At 40.8% G+C, this 20,653-nt stretch overlaps 1 protein-coding gene across 5 annotated transcripts; it reads right to left on the bottom strand.

Moving 5' to 3' along the window:
* Positions 1-571: 571 nt before the first annotated feature.
* Positions 572-20,433, bottom strand: LOC135115420 (tectonin beta-propeller repeat-containing protein 1-like). Of its 5 annotated transcripts, none has more exons than XM_064032202.1 (19): positions 20,410-20,433; positions 17,638-17,901; positions 17,053-17,235; positions 16,032-16,458; positions 15,435-15,655; positions 14,268-15,085; positions 12,949-13,053; positions 12,321-12,492; positions 11,975-12,140; positions 11,385-11,494; positions 8,594-8,733; positions 7,910-7,988; positions 7,610-7,732; positions 7,098-7,217; positions 6,610-6,760; positions 6,041-6,240; positions 5,497-5,706; positions 4,613-4,846; positions 572-4,305 (listed from the first exon to the last, which is right to left on the bottom strand). In XM_064032202.1, exons 2-19 carry the CDS (start codon positions 17,860-17,862, stop codon positions 3,922-3,924), a joined length of 4,068 nt encoding a protein of 1,355 aa, XP_063888272.1. In that variant the 5' UTR covers positions 17,863-17,901; positions 20,410-20,433; the 3' UTR covers positions 572-3,921. The 5 variants fall into 5 exon arrangements, with proteins under 5 accessions (XP_063888272.1, XP_063888269.1, XP_063888268.1 ...); XM_064032199.1 differs by lacking the exon at positions 20,410-20,433 and adding an exon at positions 19,605-19,753; XM_064032198.1 differs by lacking the exon at positions 20,410-20,433 and adding an exon at positions 19,305-19,577.
* Between the last annotated feature and the right edge of the window lie 220 nt (positions 20,434-20,653).

Below are 20,653 nucleotides of genomic sequence, written 5' to 3'. Positions count from 1 at the left end.
AATCTCGAAATATATTTTTATGTCCAGCAGTGCCATCATAGGTAAGGGGCGTCTTGAAACCCATAGACTATTAATGAGGCACTTTTAGATCACCCATTCCAGCAATTTTTGGGGTGGGCTAGATCAGGTTAGGTTTGAATGTTACCTTATGACCAAACCTAGTCTGATTTCACCCACACTGAAAGTTGCTAGGATGAGTGACCTATCTGTGATCTCTTTTATTTATTACCATTGTCATTTCACCATAAGAGCTATTGTTCGTAAAATAAAAACAATTCATTATAGAATAAAAATGTTTTAATCTCATCGTGGGTAAATGGAGAACTCTGATAATGCCTACAGTCAGTATAAAGACGAGGGAAAAATGAAGACTAACCTGATATAATACAAAGACTATAATGCACTAAACATACCTAACACACTACAGTACGCACATTATATTATCACATTAGCTCATGTACACACACACACACACACACGCGCGGATAGTGAAGGTCTTTATTGTCACATAGAGGCTCGTGATCAGGTAACATTCCCTTCATTCTTACATATCATGCAGTGAGTCTTTATGGTGTGTGTGTGTGTGTGTGTGTGTGTGTGTGTGTGTGTGTGTGTGTGTGTGTGTGTGTGTGTGTGTGTGTGTGTGTGTGTGTGTGTGTGTGTGTGTGTGTGTGTGTGCAAAAACTTTCCCCATAATACTGTCCTTCAAATGCCTCCATATTGTGAGTAAAATTAAAGCAAAATATATCTTACAATAATGTGAATCAAATTAACAACCACAATCACTCACTCTCTCTCTCTCTTACATACATGCAAACTGAAATCCCTATTATACAAAGCACAAATGTCAATCTGCAAACAGCACATTATAAACCAGGTACACTTGCATCCATACCTTGAACAAATTATGGCAATTATTCATTTGTTAGGGGGGGGAGTACATCCCAGGCTGCTTCCTCTCCCAGCTTGCCACTTTAGATCCAGTCAGGTCTTGAGAAACACAAACCACAAAAGTTGCAATGGTAGTTGCCATGGGATGTGAATAACTGTGAATGGGTGAAGGTATCTAAAGGGTGAAGACACGAGAGGAGGCAGCTCAAAATTCAAACTCTGACAGGACACCCAATGTAGGCTACTTATGTTACAAGGGAGACCACAAGGATCACCATATCTGAGTCAGCACTGAGCTTCCCTGCCTCTACACTATGCTTCCCTGTGAGCTGGAAACATACCATTAAGTATATACATATTGAAAATTTCCAAGGACACACTTCACTGACCTTGAGTGCTGAGAAATGCACTGATCAATCCTGTCACAATAACATTCAGATACTTTATAATGTATCTTCATTAAAAGCTTGAGAAAAAAGGGCTTCAGTTCATATAGGGATGCTCTAGAAAAATGCAAATATATTATATGGTATTTACATAGATCTTTTTAGCAGCTATAAATATTTGGAAGGAATGTTAAAGAGTTAATAAGCTTAAGGTATATATATATATATATATATATATATATATATATATATATATATATATATATATATATATATATATATATATATATATATATATATATATATATAAGGGGTGGGAGTAAGGAATGGCAACAAATCTCACAACCTCTTCAGAGATGCTGCACCATCTATACTACTAAGAGTGCTTGGTCTGTCTCTTTGTCTCACATTTCACAGCAGAGATCATCAACAGGGACCAACATAACACCAGTCATCGCTAAATGATTGATGACCTTACTAAAAAATATGGAATTTAAAAAAAATTTCAGCTATATTAAGTCACCACAAAAAACTGTACTTCAAGACAGAAAGCATATTTGCCTTGCCAGCTTGTCTCCAGGCTGTGTCACTCTTGCTCCAACACTTCACATTTCTGTGCTTGGTATATTTCCTTATGATGAGATACGAGGGAAATACATGAAAAATGATGTTTGTATTCCTTGAAGTTTACATGTAAGTGTACAAAAAGATGTTTTAATGAATTTAAGTATGAGTCACAACTTCATGTCATTCCATTATATATGAGAGAGAGAGAGAGAGAGAGAGAGAGAGAGAGAGAGAGAGAGAGAGAGAGAGAGAGAGAGAGAGAGAGAGAGAGAGAGGAGAGGAGAGGAGAGGAGAGGAGAGGAGAGGAGAGGAGAGGAGAGGAGAGGAGAGGAGAGAGAGAGAGAGAGAGAGAGAGAGAGAGAGAGAGAGAGAGAGAGAGAGAGAGAGAGAGAGAGAGAGAGAGAGAATGCATGGTCCTATCATGGCCTTGGATGAAGTACCCTATAAGTCAAAAATGGAAATCTGGAGGGTAGATGAGTACTACCTATGGGAATACTATCTGTTCAAGCTTGTGAGATGACTGGTGAGAATGTCCAGACAAAGCACATGATGGATGCTAAACAGACTGATAAATGCATTAGTGAGCAAGTCGTTAATGGCACATGAAACACATACAACCTGGAGGAAGAGTGAATGGACAACACAGGTGAGGTGGATAGGTGAGCACTGTGAATGGATAACACAGGTGAGGTGGATAGGTGAGCACTGTGAATGGACAACATAGGTGAGGTGGATAGGTGAGCAATGCACTAAGTTGATCTTGAGAGAATAAATACAAGCCCTACAGACCAGTCAGCTTTGTTCGAACATTATAAACAGGTGAGTACTAACAAGAGAGTATGCGTAAAAAGTTAGTGTAGTGGTCTGAACCTTAACCCATCAAATACACTACACTAAACTGAAAAAAATGTACACAGTGAGCAAAATATATATAATCGGGCAAGATGTATCACAGTTTCTGAGAAGTTTAGAAGTTTATCAGAACCACATGAAGTTTTCACTCCCTACTAACCTAACTCATTAAATACAAGGACAGCATTACACAAGCATGCGCAACGTGGCTAATATCAAAATCTACCAAACTTTCTCGATATTACTAATACACAAGACACACAAACTAGCAGAGATCTTTACTATCAACACCACATCCTCCCCTTCAAAAAAATCTCTTCCTCTATCTTTCTTTACACGCATGCAAAAAAATACACGTATACAGATGCAACACATACTCATGACTGAGATCCACACAAGCACAAGTTATGAGCATTTTCTGAGCACTTTCTTTCTTGGTAACTCATCACAATTTACAAAGGATGTCTTGAGGCACAATACAAGTCCACACACACACAGCTCTCAGGCCACGTGACTCACTGCTGCCTTAGACAATGATGATATGCAACTCTTCCATAAGAACATATATCTCAAAGTTAAATATAGTGCTAGTTACATAGTGCTTTACCTTACATTCTACATAAACCTTTCAAAACACTTCTATGGGTACAGTATCTCTCTATACTGACCTTTTTTTTTCACCACATCAAAGTCATCTGCTTGTTGGTAATTAATATTAGTGTGTCTGTTAACACCTGAGTTAAAAAAATATTGCAAGATGAGTTTCTAAGCTTTTTTTACATCTCACAGTTACATATAAACACTAGCTGGCAATACAAGGTCATGATAAATGCCTGATAACTATTGGAAGAAAGGCAAACCCTGTCCATTTATGTACACAAAAAAAAAGAAAAAAAAGAAAAAAAAAGAAAGAAAGAAAGAGCAGAAAAGGAGTAGAGCATAACAAGAACATAATTACTGTATACATACACACAAGAAAGAGGAAAAATTAAAAGAAAGAAGTAAAGAAGCAAGAATTACTTTGCCCAGAAGATGGAAAAGGAGAGGGATGGAAAGGAGAGGCTAAACCAATCCACTTCTATACACCAAAAAAGGAAAGGAAGAATGTGAGGGAGGAGAGAGAGAGAAACAATACAGATCACTGAGTCAACAGGGAGTATTAGCTGCCATGAGTAACGCCTTGTCAAGCAGATGACACTGGCACTAAGGAGACGAGGACCACTAGTTAGTTGTCTGGGATGGAACAAGTGGAGGGCACAGACATGCGGGCACACACGGCACTCCATCCTGTTCCCAGAGTGTGCTGCCAGCCAGTGCCAAGGGGGCAGGATGGTGTGATACCCACCCTCCTCACCATCACGCCCTGCACTGACCCGTTGTCAGTGTTGTATGACTCCAACACTGCCCACAGGGACCCAATGGTGTCCACACTGAAGCTGATCACCCCACCACACACCAGCTCCCAGCCAGTTCCCTCAGGGAACAGTGGCAAGACGTTGGTGCGGCGGTGCAGGTTCCCGGCTCGGTCCAGCCCCCACACGGCCCCAGCCCCTGATGCCACCTCCACCAGGGGCTGTCCGGGGGAGTCCACGTTCACCCACTGTGTTCCCTGCAAGGATGAGGTGGTGTGAGGTCCAATAAGGAAGGAAGAAAGAAGATGCAGTAGAATTCACAATTAAAAAAGCACATGTGAGTCTTGCTTTATGAGTTGGGCATATATTTAAAAAATTTAACCCTTAATTTAAGTTTTTCTTACTCAAAAACAAAAATACTTGAAGGCAATTTTTCTTAATTTGAATTCATAATAGCAAATTAAGAAAAGGGCAATATGATTCTATTTATTAAGATCCACTTGCAACAGTTCCCACCTTATGCAGACAATTGAAATGTGTATACTCTCTCTCTCTCCTACCTACCTGTGGAATGCCAGGAGTCACCCCCAGCCTGAGGTGAGCACGGCCGTCCTTGCTGACGGCCCACACACTGTGGGAGTGCACCCCGGCGTTGACACTCATCATGGGGCATTCGGCTGGCACCAGTGTCCAGGAATCCCCTTGGTGGCACTCTGGCAGCACCCCGAGCCGCACCACCACCTCCCCTGTCACACTCACCCCCCACACTGGCACTGTTCCATCACTGGCACACAGTGGCTATCAAAATAAAGGGAAAAAAAGTCATTTGTTTATGGCTACTTTTTATCTTTGATTATTAAATTTCACATGGTACTATAGAAGACACTTTTCATATTTTTCTCTCATTTGAAAGCTAAAAGCAAAGTGTCTCATTCAAAAAGAGAATCCAGAAGGGAAAAGGAAGGACGAACTAACAGCAATACAACTGCCACTAATGCCACTACCAACTATTACCACTTATTCACATGGTGTTGAGAGAGATTAAGGGGAAAAAATTAATCCATGAAATGATATTAAACTGAATGGCAAAGATCCATGAAAAAAAGGGGAAAAAATCAAGTGAAAAAAATTCATCTATCCATTCACACATTAACCAAAATACAGAAAAAATAATATCCAAGAAAAAATTAAGGGAAAAGATTAAGGAAAAATTTATCTATCAAATCACACTTTCACCACCCCCCCCCCAAAAAAAATAAATAAATAAAAAAAAAAATGATAATAATAATAATAATAAATAAATAAATAAATAAATAAATAAATAAATAAATAAATAAATAAATAAATAAAATAACTGCCAAAAAAAATTAATGTCCCCAATCACACTTTAATGAAAAACACCTAAAAGAATTTAAATCCAAGAATAAAAAAAAATATAAAAAACTCACAGAGACAGAGATATCCATGAGTGCCACCTTCTCCATCTGGCGCCAAGGTCCTGAGGTGGTGATGCGGCACTTCCTGAACCACCGCCGGCGCCGCACCAAGTCCGTTACATAGCGGTGGCAGTGGTAGTTGAAGGGGAAGTCTGTCGCGTACTGCCACCCATCCTTGTCCACTCCCCCAGGCGTGTGGTAGTCTACGCACCACTCGCTTGTCTGCAGTGAGTGGGGTGAGTGTCAGAGCAGAAGATGTAAGGAAAGAGGGATTTTGAAACTACTCGCTTGTCTGAGGGCGAGTCTAGGTGAGTGGTGTGGGTGTTAGACCACAAGAGGGAGGGAAGGAAGGAGGGATTTAAAAAGAACTACCTAAAAATAATAAAAAACACATCAACTAGAACAATTTTAAATCAGTTACAGTTCCCAACTTACAAATTTCTCACTGGTAAAAGTTTTGGAGAAATATAATGCATCTGTAAACCAAGATTCACTCATATTTCATAACTGCATGACGCACACACACACACACACACACACACACACACACACACACCCAGGACCAGTGGCGCGAGGGCAGGCGGATGCTCTCCCTGGGGCGGTGGTGGCGGCCGGTCTGGTCACTCCAGGTGTGGCGGTCTGTGGGCAGGCCACGGTGGGTGAAGCCAGTCACCGGGTTCCACCGCTGGTTCTCCCACACATACATGTGCCGGGTGTCACTAAGCAGGCGGTCCCCAGACTCACTGGTGCTGCTGCCTGCCGGTGGTCAGATGTGAGGAAATATGACATTATGTTCTGCAACTTCTAAGCCTTGGTCAGCAGAGAACATTAATGTGAGGTGATGTGGGGACTATTTGTTGTTAATTTCAGGTCTTCCACTTCTGTATCTGGGTAAACAGATGCATATAACCCAGTACATCATAAACAAGTGAAGGTTTTTGTACAACTACAAGGTCAATATACAACACGCATCAAAACAAGATGGAAATTCAGGGTGTGCAGTAGGAAATTTTCCAGTGATAGTGTGCCCATGTTTGTGTGTCTTCAGGTAACAAATTATTGCACTGAGAGTGACACCATGAAGAGTAGCAGTGGTTGTGGTGATGTGGTCTGAGGAGCACTCACCCTTGCAGAGGCCCCCTTCCTCTGCACCAGTGTAGATGTAGACATGGAAGTCATAGGAGATGGCCCAGGTCACCCCACATGCCCCGCTCTCCACCCTCTTGAAATGCCCCCCCACGCCCCTCCAGTACCAGTCCGTCAGCTGACTCTCCCCCTGTGTGATGGGAGGTGCAAGGTACAGACAGCACTCACCAGTAGTTAAGGATGTTTCACTTGTCATCACGATTATAGTAATCAGCCTCTAACATTCCACTGCAGGATGGAACCCACTGAATACTTCTGTGCCAATAAGTAATAAATAAAAGCATTCTTATTTAGTGGTAAACAGTGGGCTCTATTTACTGTTTTATGTTATGCAATTATTGATCAAAAAATTAGCAAGACAATATTCCCAAATCAGTGGGATTTTTACTCTTTCACCTGTCATACAATTCTTGATCTGTCTGGGTCAAGAAATTCCAATGCCACCTGCACCATCTCCCTGCACTCACCGCGCCGTGGTTGTAGGTGATGTTGGTGATGGTGATGTCGCCCCGCACTGCCACGTGGGTGATGGTGGAGGGCGGCAGGCGGTGCTTGAAGCTGCACCAGTACTGCTCATCAATGGACAGCTGCAGGGGACACAGAGCGGTGATGGATGGTTCATTCTCAGCTTTATTTTCTCTCCTTTTCTCTTCCATTCCTTACTTTTCCTTTTTCTCCACTTTGTCTTTTGTCTCTTTATTTATTTTTTCATTCTTTGTTCCTCTTTCATTTTTTTTATCTTTTCTTAATTTTTCTAAATTTTCTCCTATAATTGTTTTTCCCCCATCTTCTTTCATTCTCTTCTTCCCACTTCCTATCTTCTTTTCCTTCCCCTATTACTTTGTGGAATCAATGCCAACAGCCCCACAAGAGAACACCTACTAAACACAACAGGACAATTAATGTGATCACACCAAGCCCAGGAAACAAAAATTACTGTGTAGTTATACTGTGCTAGCAAATGTCACCACATCCTCACCTTGAAGTCATCATCATCACACATGACAGACACATCACACTGCCTCCCTGGTGTCATGTTCATCAGGCCTTGCTTCTCCTCCTGCATCCACACACCCTTCTTCTTAGTGTTCAGTACTGCAACCTGAAACAAAAACAATACTTGCCTTTATCCCTCATAACCTTGCAGCAGTACAGTCACTCAATCAATTTCAACTCACTTCTTATTCAATCTAGCATAAACTCTTTCCTACTAATTACACAGCTACTAAAGGCTTTATTCACAGCTTCAAGTATTGCAGGTGATCTTTCCTCCTCTCACCTTTTTAGAGAACCTGGGATTGATATGGATGGCAATGTTGCAATCTGTGCCCCGTCCTGTCTGAAGGTTGACATGGAACCTTTGGTGGAGAAAGGAATATGTACAACAGATGCTCACCTTCATGGGGAGAATGGTAATCACACAAAACAAGCTATCTTTAATGACCATCACACAAAACTGCATTCTCAGGTATATTTATATGTAACTTGTCCTCACTGGAATAAAGTTGAAAAACATAAGGTAGCTTAATTACAGGTGACAGGGAAGAAAAGCAAACATCAACTGAAATAAGGAACTGGCAATCATTCAAAAATGTCATTAAGTATATTTACACACAGCTTTAATTATACATGCACAATAATGCAAGGAAAGGAGCTAATGGCAAAAGAGTAAAGAAAGAACAGAAAAAAAAATTGTGATCAAGACAGCAAAACAGAAAGTATGGCAACAATAAAAGATCAAGACAAAAATGAAAACTTGAATCAAGGAAACAGACAACACAGGAAAACTGAAAACTGAAACCAAGGAAATGACAACACAAGAAAGGTAAAGAAAAAGAAGACATAAAAAAAAAAATCACAGAAGAAAAATCAAAACATAAAGCACAGAAAGGGATAAAAAAAAATAAGTGAAAACAAAGAAAGAAAGCACAGAAACACGGAGCAAAAGAGGGAAGCCACTTACTGGTCAGCTCCCTCATGTATCTCCACCACCACTGAGACAAAGCAGCCTGGCCGGAACCCTCGGTCAAGAAGCAGGATGGCTGACGATGCCCCCTCACCCACCGCCAGCTCCTTGTGGGACACTCGAGCCTCCAGACGCAGCTGCAGGGAGGGCCAGAAAGTGAAGTTTAAGGCCATGTGAGGGAATGCTTGTGAATATGAGTGTAGCAAATGCCTCATCCTGGGTACTACACTTTAAGGCAGTGTTGCTCTATCTTTTCGGGTGGGGGACCAAATAAGAGGGTCAGTGTGTGATGAGGGCATCATATTGCCTTTAATGTGAATATGTGTAGTAATTAATCTATTGCACATCATCGTGCTCCCCATGGCAACATGCAACCTTTGTGACCACAAGAGATCAGCTGAATATAAATGTCAACAAGTGAGTCACACCAGAAAAATGAGTGAGGTTTGTCAGCCAGCATTCCTGACACTATGAATGTACCCCTAGACCACTTTCCTGGGCTAACTTGACACACCAGATATGGAATGGCCTACTCACCAGTATAATACCTAACTATAATATAAAGTTTACCCACAATTTTAATGATATGCCATAATAGCAATTATAATATATCTTATATTGCTGCATATCATTAAAATTAAATGTGAACAAATAGTATTATGACAGTGTATTAATAAGAAGGGTACTTGCTGAAGGCTACATTAAACTTCATTGAGGGCCACATGCCACCCTCAAACACAGGAGCACCCATAAGTGAAGGAGGATGTCTGTTTGGTATAATATATGTAGATACAAACAGGCAAAACATATGCAATGAATATTGCTTGGAATACCATATTTATTTTTTATTATCTTTTGAGGATCTCATTTTGTCTGGGATTATCTCATGTTTTGAGACATGAGTAATACTCAATATTGTGTGTAGGTATATTTTTGTTGTCATTATCTCTTGTTTTCAGGATATGATGTCCTTAGTGATTGTTTCTTAATTTGGTAAATACGTCAACTATACAAGATCTTGTTTTGACGACAGACAAACGTCGCATCCTGTTTTTGCTTCATACACAATATATAGTTAAGTGAGCAAGATTCAGTTTTGCACTTGTCTTGATATACAAATGTGTGCCATAAACACAGAGTAAAGTAAACAATCACAACATAAACACATGCAGTCAAAACTACACGTACTAAATCATGAAAAAAAAAAAAAATGTGTAACACATACTAGTGCAAACACATCAAAGATCTCTATGACAAAAACTTTGAAAAAAGTAAGTCATACACATAGCCATGCAGTGATTTCTGTACAAACACAATAAATTCATCTAATCATTTTCATTTGTCCATAATGGTGAAACGTCTTGTGCTTCAGATAAGACGTGAGGGAATATGTCCAAACGTGAGTGGGAATGCCAGTGTGTGCATGTGGCTGTCTTGTCTTGGCTAGCCTCCACTACCGGGCACACTGTCCTGGTATGCAATGGTAGATGACGCATTGCTTAGCCTCTCAAACAGTGAAAAAAAAACACATTTAAATAAGGATCATATCCCAATTATCAGATGAAAATTTTAAAATTGAAATTTAAAAAATTTTGTGATTAAAAGATTTCCTCCAAAATTACAGATGATTAAATAATTAAAAGTAGAAGAAGAATATTGATATAGAAAATATATCAATCAAAAAGAGTGTTTTCTTTTATTTTTTTTAGTAATTTCTTTTTATTTTATTTTATTTTTTTATTTTATTTTTTTTTTATTTTTTAGTAATTTTCTTTTAAGTTAAAAATGGCTATTTTTCTATGCAACACTCCTACGAACAATGGTTCTTCTTTAACCAATAATTAATGAATATCAAGACACGCTGGTAAGGGATATTTCATTTGGTGCACAAGGCAATTACAAGCTGCTTTGTCTCACACTACACAAAAATAAACAGGTAGGTGACAGAAACAGCTGGATAAGGCTGGGATAGGCTTCTGTCCTGCAGCTGAATCATATAAACTCATGATTTTAATGGTGATGATTTAAAAGACTACCTTTCTACAACATACAAGGGCTTTTTTTTTCCAATGCTCCTCATACAGTGGTTACTAAGGCTATGAGAGTGCTCAGAACCAAGAAATAGTCACCCTCTCTGACAGGGACGCAACGGAGGAGCACAAGGAAAGCAGGTAGCGAGCAAACATCTTGTGTTTAGAGTTCCCCTTTGCGACACTCTGACGACATCCCATTTTCCATTTGAGCTGTACATATGTAGACCAGTCAAATCATCTCATAAAAATACACGAGTTAATTCTGATTATATATACTAAAACTAAATGCACAGATAAAAAGATGTTAGCACAATGAGCCACTGAGAATATGAGAGTAATAAGATATAAATGAAAATTAAGGAAGAGAATGAACACGTCAGATGAGAACAGCAAATGAATACACAAATCTCTGGAATAAAAAGAGAAACACACAAGATAAGAATATGAAAAAGGAGAAAGATAACATAAAAATTTAAATACAAACATGAATTATGTGGGAGGAAGGGAGACACACAAGATAAGAATAATAAGAAATAAATTAAAGTTAGGAAGGAAAAAGAGAAACACAAAACAACACACCAAGAGCAGGTAGAAAACATGACAACACAGAGAGAAAATTATACATCTTGAATGAGAAAGAAACAAGTGAATGAAAAAGCAGAGAAGGAAAGTGGAGAAGGAAGCAGCAGATGGAAGAAAGAAGATAAGAGAGGAGGAAAATAAAAGAGAAGAGGAAAACAAGTCAACACACTCACCTCCTCCTCCGTAAGATACTTGTCATGGACATAAAGGTTTCCCTGCGTCGTCAGCCCCCACACAGCATACTGAGAGGGGCGCTTCTTGTGGCCTCGGAATGTCTTGCAAGCTGTGGAAGACACTGGTTTTAGAACACACACACACACACACACACACACACACACACACACACACACACACACACACACACACACACACATACTCAACACTAAGGACACAGTAAGAAATTGTACCAAAAAGAAAGAGCAAAGAAAGATGTGAGGAAATGTAGTTTTCCTGGCACAGCAATCAGTGGAATGAATTCAAGGTGGAAGTAGTATGTACAAGGAACATCCCCAACCTTCAGACCAAAATTGGAATTGTGTAAATATGGATACATGAAAATTTGAGCTTGATTCAAATCCTATACACACACACACACACACACACACACACACATATAATATCAAGGAAATAACATAAGACCATCCTAACAACAAACAAGAATAAGAGAAAAGAGAGACATCTTACAGAAGCACAATTTGTAATCACCTACAAAATCATAGAAATGTCACAGAAATAGTGTATAAAAGTGGCCAGACATCCCCACCCGAGGCAATGTGGTTGAGCCACTCCTCGGCCTCTGTCTCGGTGGAGAAGGAGAGAGTCTTGGGTTTGAGGGGGTAGTTTGGGTGATAGAGAGCCACCAGGGACCGGCCCACTGAGGAGTCCACACACATGGCCACCAGCAGGATGGAGCCAATGGAGATCTCTTCCTGATGAGGTACAGATGAATAAATAAATTTTTTTTTTGTTTTGAAACATAGACTTGAAACATTAAAACCTGAAACATGCTGACTTGTAGCATAATCATGACTAGGAACCTTCAAACATAATTAAACACAAGATGACCTACAACTAACAGATTTTTTAGCCACCAAAGCAGCAGGACTCACCACTGCCGGTGCAGAGAGAGAGTAGTGGAGCAGGAGTGTGGCGTCCTTCACCTGGGACCGACGTGACCCCACCATGACCAGCTCCACACTCGCTGGCACCCACTGCTTGCTTGCCCACCACCGGCACTGACCTGAGATGGCCCAGGAAGATCCCTCCACTGCCTCTTCATACCTGGCCATACAAGAGAATCTCATCACTCTTACTGTTTATGATGAGTCACCTCTTTAATGTCTTATACTACACAGGGGAGGTATCAGCTCAACTGTATTTTCTACCATACAGCCTAAAAAGTGATCACCAAGGTACTGTATCATTCACTCATACTGAGCTTCTTGGTAAATCATAATGGTCTGCATTTTATATAAGCAAACATAAAGTTCTACCTAGCAAAACACCACCAGAACAAATTCAAAGTTAGTCGTTCTTCCTCATCACTCTCACTATCAACATGCACATCTCTTCTTATTCTAAACATGCTAAAAAAGAAGAAAAGTATCACTATTTTCACCAAAGATCAACTCCCCACATGGAGCAGTTCAGAAGGCCAGACTGACTATAAGCTCTAGCTCTACAAAAGGTCCTGTTCTCCACACAAGCAGACACACAAAGGCAGAGTCAGCCACACACCCACTGAAGGGCTCGATCTGGTCCTCGTGCCGTTGACGTAGCCGCTGCAGCACACTGACTCTCCACGGTTCACTTGAGTGCACCGGGGATCCCTCACTTACAAACCTGGGGGCGTGAGGGTTTTGTTGGGACACTGAGCAACATTCCAGCTACTCACACACAGTAACACCTGAACTAACCATATATAGATATATTTATAGATCTATTTGTTTATACTGTATTCTAGCACTATTTTACTATCCTGCAACGAGATCTGGAAGAATATAAGTTATCTGTAACATATGTACTGCTGAAAATAATAACTTAAAAATAAAGAAAAAATTAACTTATTTCTAAAATCAGGGAATATTTGTATTGTTAATATGTGACCAGAGAATTGGCACAGTGTGCACATCGATACATTCTCATTCTATTTCTTCTACATATAACCTTCAGTTTTTATTATATTCACATTACTTGGTCTCTTCTTGCATATGTAAGGGAGTGCTTCTTAAAGTTCTGACAAAATCAATAAAGAAAACGAAGCCACAGTCCAGAGTGGCTCGTCGGCTAAAATGTTGTAGAACTCCCAATAAAAATCCAAATAAAAGTGGACTTTATTGTAAACCATATTTAGGCCACAGAAAAAATAATTGTTCACCACAACCACTGACAACACTGTACCCACTGAACACCATGAGAACCATAGAAACATAAGCATATACATGTCCTAACATACCCACACCAAAATAACAGCAGCTAGAGGGTAAAAATATTCTAGCAACTCATCAAATATCATTAAAATGTACCACAGTCCACCACCTCCTCCTCAAGACACTGTGTACTACAGAACAAGATAAATAACAATAAATAGACTACAGCTAAAAGAACAAAACTTCTACACAGCCTTAGGGAATGAGTTCAACAATATATTCACTCTCACAACCATTCTTGTGGACTGACTGATGTAGTGGCGACACCATTAAGCCAATCAGACAACAACCTATTGTGACCTTTGAGCAGGCTGCCTCTTTCCCATCAGATCTACCTCACCCTCCCTCTAACCACCACCACCACCTCAAAGAAGCAAGATGTTAAGAGTTCCTCATGAAAATATCTAAGACAAAAAAATCAAATAATAATAATAATAAATAAATAAATACAAATACAACTAACTATACAGCTAAAATACTAATTAACATGCTATAAGATCCTGTGTAATAATATATTGTACTTTGAGACCAAATAAACTACTAAAAGCAGTAACAATTTTGTGTATGCATATGATGAGAGTGTCCGTGTGTGTGTCTGAATGAAGAGTAGTAGCAGTGCATCCTCACCACTTGGGCATGTTGCTCGCCTTGATCCAGCAGCCACCGCCTGTTACCCACAGCCACAGGTGGTCATCCTCCACTTGCAGAAGATTAAACACTGGGCCTTCTTCTCTAAGCACCCCCATTTCTCCCCGCAGCGGCCCCAGAGACCCTTGGGAGCTGGTGCTGCTGGCATGCCTCAGCCTAGACTCACTCCACTCTTTGCTACTTGGTGGGAAGTACTGCTGCTCTGCTGACTTCTGAGCTGTGGAATCCTCCTGCTGACCTGGCTCCCCTGGTATGGCTTTCAAATCATTCACAGGACTGCTCTGGCTGGCCAAAAGGCTTGCCACATAGTCCCCTGCATGGTCTGACATGCCTGAGGACTCAAGGGAACTACAGTCCTCTGGGTATTTGATCTCAATAGAGGGGGAATCCACACTCTCAACCATGCTCTGGGGAGGACCAAGTGACTCATCTTGCAATGCACCATCTATTTTCTCTCCTCCTTCTGCTTTACCTGATATGTTCTCATCTTCTTGCTGCTCCTTCACTTTCCCCTCTTCCTCCTCCTCTGCACTGGCCTTCACTGACAGGCTAGCCAGGACCTTCTCAACACCCTCCAGGTTGATGTCCCCTGGTGCATCAGTATCAGGGCTGGTCACCTTGCCCACACCCGATACGTTGGACTGCGGGCTGGTGCTGGAGCTTTGGCCACTGTTGGATGGACTCTCACAGGTGCTAATGGGGAGGCTGATGGGCTTCCAGGTGCGGCCGGCAAGCTCCGATGGGGTGACACCTGTCCTCACCAGTACCAGGGTGTCTTCACTGCTCACACCCCACACCTGCACACACAAATATCACCTTTCACAAAGGTACACACATCCACATACATTAAATGGAAACACATACATAACAACACTTGAAAGAGGAGGGGGCGGAAACCTGATCACAATATACATAAATCAACTTGCAGACCGCTGCCACACCTTGAGGCAGCCCAAGCATAGGTACTACAGGAGGGTCTACATGCAGTCTTAGCTGCAACACACACACACCATTCCAAAAAGTTGTATATCCAAACAATACTCATGAATCTAAAGATGTGATGATTCTTAATTGAATAGTGGATCATTTCAAGCTTGAATCAACTGTGTAAAAACAAAAAGAGGTCAAATACAAACAAGCCCCCACCTGGTCATTGGGTCCCACAGACACACTGTTAAGACTGCCCACCATCAGGAGCCAGGAGGTGCCCATGATGCTGTTGTAGGAAGAGGCTGAGTCAGACCCCTCCAGCCCCCGCCTGAACCACACCCGATGGTCCCGTGTCACTGCCCACACCACCTGCACCCCCACTGCCACCTGCTGCAGCTGGCTACCCTCAGGGGGCTCCACCACCACCCAGTCATTCCCTGCAGGATGTAATACATGTTAAATGCCATAAAATAGTAAATGTTCCTTATCTTCCTCCTCCATATACAGGGTGTCCTATAAGTTTCCATACATATGGTATCACAAATGCCATTACAAGCATAAATCCAGATGTGTAAGAACATTCTTCAGCCGAGGAGGACACGCACTGAAATGTGTTTTCAACACAAAGGCAATCATGTAGAGCATATTATATAAATAAAAATGTTTTTCTATAATTCTATAATTTCTTATAATTTTTCCTATGTATGGAAACTCATGGGACACCCTGTAAATAAAATTTTTTTTGCCCATTAAAATTTAACATCATAGCAAACCTGAAAATGAAAAAAGAGAACTGTCAAATAGCACACTCACCCACTGGACAGTCCCTGTTGATTCCTGTCCTCACAATCACCTTCCCATCCCAGGTCACGGCCCACACTCGCCCAGACCGCCCAGCACACACCGACGTCACGTCCTTGTCCGGGGGCGTCGGTATGTGTGTCCAGCGGCAGCCTTCGGGGCACGAGCCATCCACTCCATCCCGCACCATCACCCGGTTCAATGCGGTGACAGCCCACACCATGAGGCGGTCTGGGTCCTCGCCCGGCACCTCCCCACCGCCCACGCTTACATCAATGAAGGGCTCCTCCGTGGCATCCTGGTGGATGGGTGGCACCGCTGACCACGTGTCCAGGGCAACATAGCGACGGTAACGCACCCACTTGCGCCGCCGCACACAAGAGTTCCAGCGTTTCTCGGCAGTGTAGGTGCGCGGGAAGTCTATGGCATATGTCCACCCCTGAGAGGAAAACAAGATTATGATGTAGTACTTAATTATTACTTGAGGTGAAGTGGTGGTTAAAAATTTCTTCCATGGCATTACAACAACTATGGTCATATGGCACCAGATAATAATATACATAAAATACTAGTTGTGTTAAAATGAAACATAAAAGTAACAAGGATGAGGTATAGTTAAAATTTAGAAGAGCAAAAGCCAAAAAAAAATAAAGAAATTAATTAATTAATCAAATAAGCAAATAAAAAGATAAATTATATATATATATATATATATATATATATATATATATATATATATATATATATATATATATATATATATATATATATATATATATATATATATATATATATATATATATATATATCAAGAAGGATGGAATTGGAATATACTAACTGCACGTGCAGGAGTACTAATAAATTATTACTTGAGGCATCTTGCATTAGGAGTGTTCAGATAACCTACCAAAGAAGGTGATTTTGATAGAGTAGGCACATTTGGTATAGTAGTATATATATACTCTCATGATGCCTCACTTGTTTCCTCTTTGAAAATGTTTATCCACCTTTGAAAAGATGACAAAACACTCACCTCCTTCTCCAGTGCCTGCCCCTCATGGGTGTAGTGCAGATGCCAGGGTGACTCCCAGGACCAGGCCAGGGTGGGCAGGGTGATGGTGCTGAGGACACGGCTTGTTAGGCCATCAGCACTAGAGAAGTTGGGGCGGTCAGAGGGGAGCAGTACCCCTGTGAAACCCTCTATGGGATTCCAACGCTGCAGGAGGAACAGGGATGTAGAGAGTGGCAGAGTGAAAGACAGTGAGATGGGCAATAAAAAGGTGTGTTAATTGTGTAAATAAGGTTACATAAAAGGAGAAAAGGAAAGAGAGGAAAGAACTTTGTTATTTGCTCCAATTCATAAGTGCAGTCCTTGTGTTTATAAAATGTCAAAAATAAATAAGTCAATTAATTACTTAATTAAATAATCAATAAATATAAAAACAAAATAACCTGAAAATATAAAAATGTCTTTAATAATAAAAATCTCAAATCTATAGTAGTTCCTCATAAACTATTTCTTTTTATTTTATCTAACTTTTCAGGAAGATCACACATTCATAAACTGAGATTCACCTGTACTTTGAATCACTAAGACCACAAATCACATCCACCCCACCTGGTTCTCGTAGCTCTCCTCACACACCCTGATGGGCACCGATGAGCCGTACACAAACACATACACCTGGTGGTCGCCCCCCAGCGCCCACAGGACAGACTCATGTGCTGACAGACGCTTGAACTCAATGCCCAGGTAGTCCAGCTCCCGCCAGCACGCCTCATCCGTGGAGAGGCCAAACACTCGGCCCAGGTTGTTGACGGCAAACAGCTGTGATGACGGCATCCTCTCTCATCCACCACGGCTGCTGCCGTCACCTCCCACCTGAAATATAAGGAAAAAATACTTAAAATAACAATCAATAACAATAAAAGAAAAAAATAAATACAGAGAAAGTAAATAATTATGATAATAATATGCTGCCTTAATAGAGTTTTTGTATATCTATTGTTCTACCCCCCCAGCAGGACTTGCAATATTGTGAGAGTGTGGCAGTACAGCTGAGCATCCCACCTGATTATATGAATAGGCAACTATGAACCACACTGCTGAATTATGAAAGAGTAGCCAACCAGGTGTGAGGCAGGTAATATACAATCGTGGCTACAAGTCATGCAACACCACACTCACATGCAGTGATTCACATTTTTCCATCAATCTGAGTCCCCTCATCTAAGAAACCATGAACTTCCTGTGTTTGTGAGGAGACTGTCAGCATTTCGGGAAACACTTCAAACCTTTTGTTTCACTCTAGATTACTTTTTAACTGTTTCTTTAAACTGATTTACATATAAATGAGGAATAAAAAAATAAAATAATAAAAATAAATTTTAAAATAATCATAAAAAATAACCCCCCCAAAAAAAGTGGTCTGGGTTTACAAAAAAAAAAAAAAATTTCTTTTCCAACCCAGCAAATCACAGTGGAAATAATAGCAGAAGTTGGCTTGATTTGTGACTGCTATTGTATACATGCAATCAAGGTCACTTATATGGTATTCAGCTCACACAACTACACACCTGCTACCCTCACCACCAGGAGCTGTGGGGGTGAGGGGAAGGAAGGAACACAGACCTACTAACACACCACCTTTGATATACTACACCATACAGTATCAAGAGAATGGACTTTGTCATGTGTGTAATTTGAGACTACTGACTGCTAAATTACTAAGCATTTCATACATCTACGAATATTCACTACACAATCACACACACAAAATTGCCCGATAAAAACTGCGTCCTATTTGATTTACTCAGGTGTTGGCTACCACAGCACAAGTGACCCTAACGAGGCAACCCTAATATTATGACGCAGGTAACCTTCAGAAAACCCCACAACACACACACGCACATACACCTAACCAAACACTGGACCCACCTCGAATGATAATTAAATTACATTAGTGTTTAATGGGGGAAAAAAAGGGCCTTATCTCCCAATAAATTATCAATGGAAATGAGTAAGCTAATATTTCTTCTATAACCCCCCCTCCCACTTATCTCTCCTTTCACCTCAAACTTGAATCCTTAGTGTTAAATGACATCCTAATCCTACACACAACCCTGAGGACGAGTCAGATACCCCTCACCATCAAGGACACACCTGATCAACTGACGAGGACTCACTCAGCTGATCGTCAAGCACACTCACCTACACACACACCTAACCCCACCCATCAAATCCCTACTCTGGTGTGCTTTAGGAGACGACTTGTGTTGTTTTACCAGATAAGTGCGCGGAGAGGACGTCTCGTGATCCACCTTCTGCCAGTGCCCCGCGGAGACTGACTGGCAGTCCAGACCGTTGATACGAGTCACTCCGATGATGGTGTTGGTGCAGCAAATGATTTACTACTCTTCCATTCACAGTTTCACACCGGGTTATGTTGCGCTCTCAGCTGTTATCCCTGGGCGTAAACACCTTTAACCTGTTCAACCTGCTGGCGATGGGGGGCGTCTAACCCTCACTTCAACCTACAGTCATCCGCCTCACTTGCGCCTTCCTAAAGAAGTCAGGACTGTTACCTGGCCTGTGATTACTGCACAGGATGTTGTTGTACCAAATCTCTCCTTGATCCAAATTTCTCCCGGAAGAAATTTGGACCCGGGAGAGACACGAGACACGTCAGAAATACTTCATATTGCCTCTTCTCCCTCTTCCCCCTACGATCTTGGGGATTCGTCGGGAAGCGGGGTTTATGAGCGGGGAACATGAAAATGGTCATTTTAAGGTACTTGAATGGACATGATAGCTTAAAAGAAGGCAATCCTAACCAAACTTGACCTAACTCAACCTAATCAAACTTACACGCATCACCTAACAAAAATTATCTATTTCCAGGAAACTTAATTTGCGATGAAAACTTAAAAAAAAAATAAATAAATAAGTTTCTCAGTATTCATAAAGGTAATAAAAAAAATAAATAAATACTCCTAAATATGTAACGCGTTATGGTCCTTCCCTAAAATAATATTGGTTAAATTATATTAGTAAGCCTTTTGAGGGTCCAGAGGGGGCAACCCCCTAGTTAGGAATTTTAGTAATACCAAGTCTTACTAAACTAGCCTAATCAAACCTTGGTCAGTACATAACCACCTACTCGGTGTTCAGTAACACCATAACCTTAAAATATTGGGATTATTTCCATAAATCTTTGGAAAATTCAATAGAATTACCAAAAGTTTTATGAAAAAAATTCCCCAACACAATCACCTAGCCAGGGGGCTCGTTTCCCTCGTAAAATATGTTAGTTAAGTAAGGATAGCTTAGTTACATGTTAGGTTATGTACAATGAGTTTTTAAGTCAGTGCTTCAAAAAGAAAGACAGACCTGAGTTCACTGTTGAAATAGGAGACACAGAGGAGTGGACTCTTGGTTAAATGATTTTTTTACCCAAGATCCTTGAGAGTTTGTTTGACACTCAGTTCTAGAACCTCACTAAGAACTAGGCATTTCGTACCTGTCTCACAATACGTAGATAATACTTCTCTTCACTCTGAATTTTAAAATTATACACATCTAATTTAGTCTTTCCTGCCTGCATCCGTCATGAAGCAATCAGTAACTAGTAGTA

Source organism: Scylla paramamosain, chromosome 29 (genome assembly GCF_035594125.1).
Source record: "Scylla paramamosain isolate STU-SP2022 chromosome 29, ASM3559412v1, whole genome shotgun sequence".
Taxonomy (NCBI): domain Eukaryota; kingdom Metazoa; phylum Arthropoda; class Malacostraca; order Decapoda; family Portunidae; genus Scylla; species Scylla paramamosain.
The sequence above is the reverse complement of the archived record's forward strand: the minus strand, read 5'-3'. Positions and strand labels throughout refer to the sequence as shown.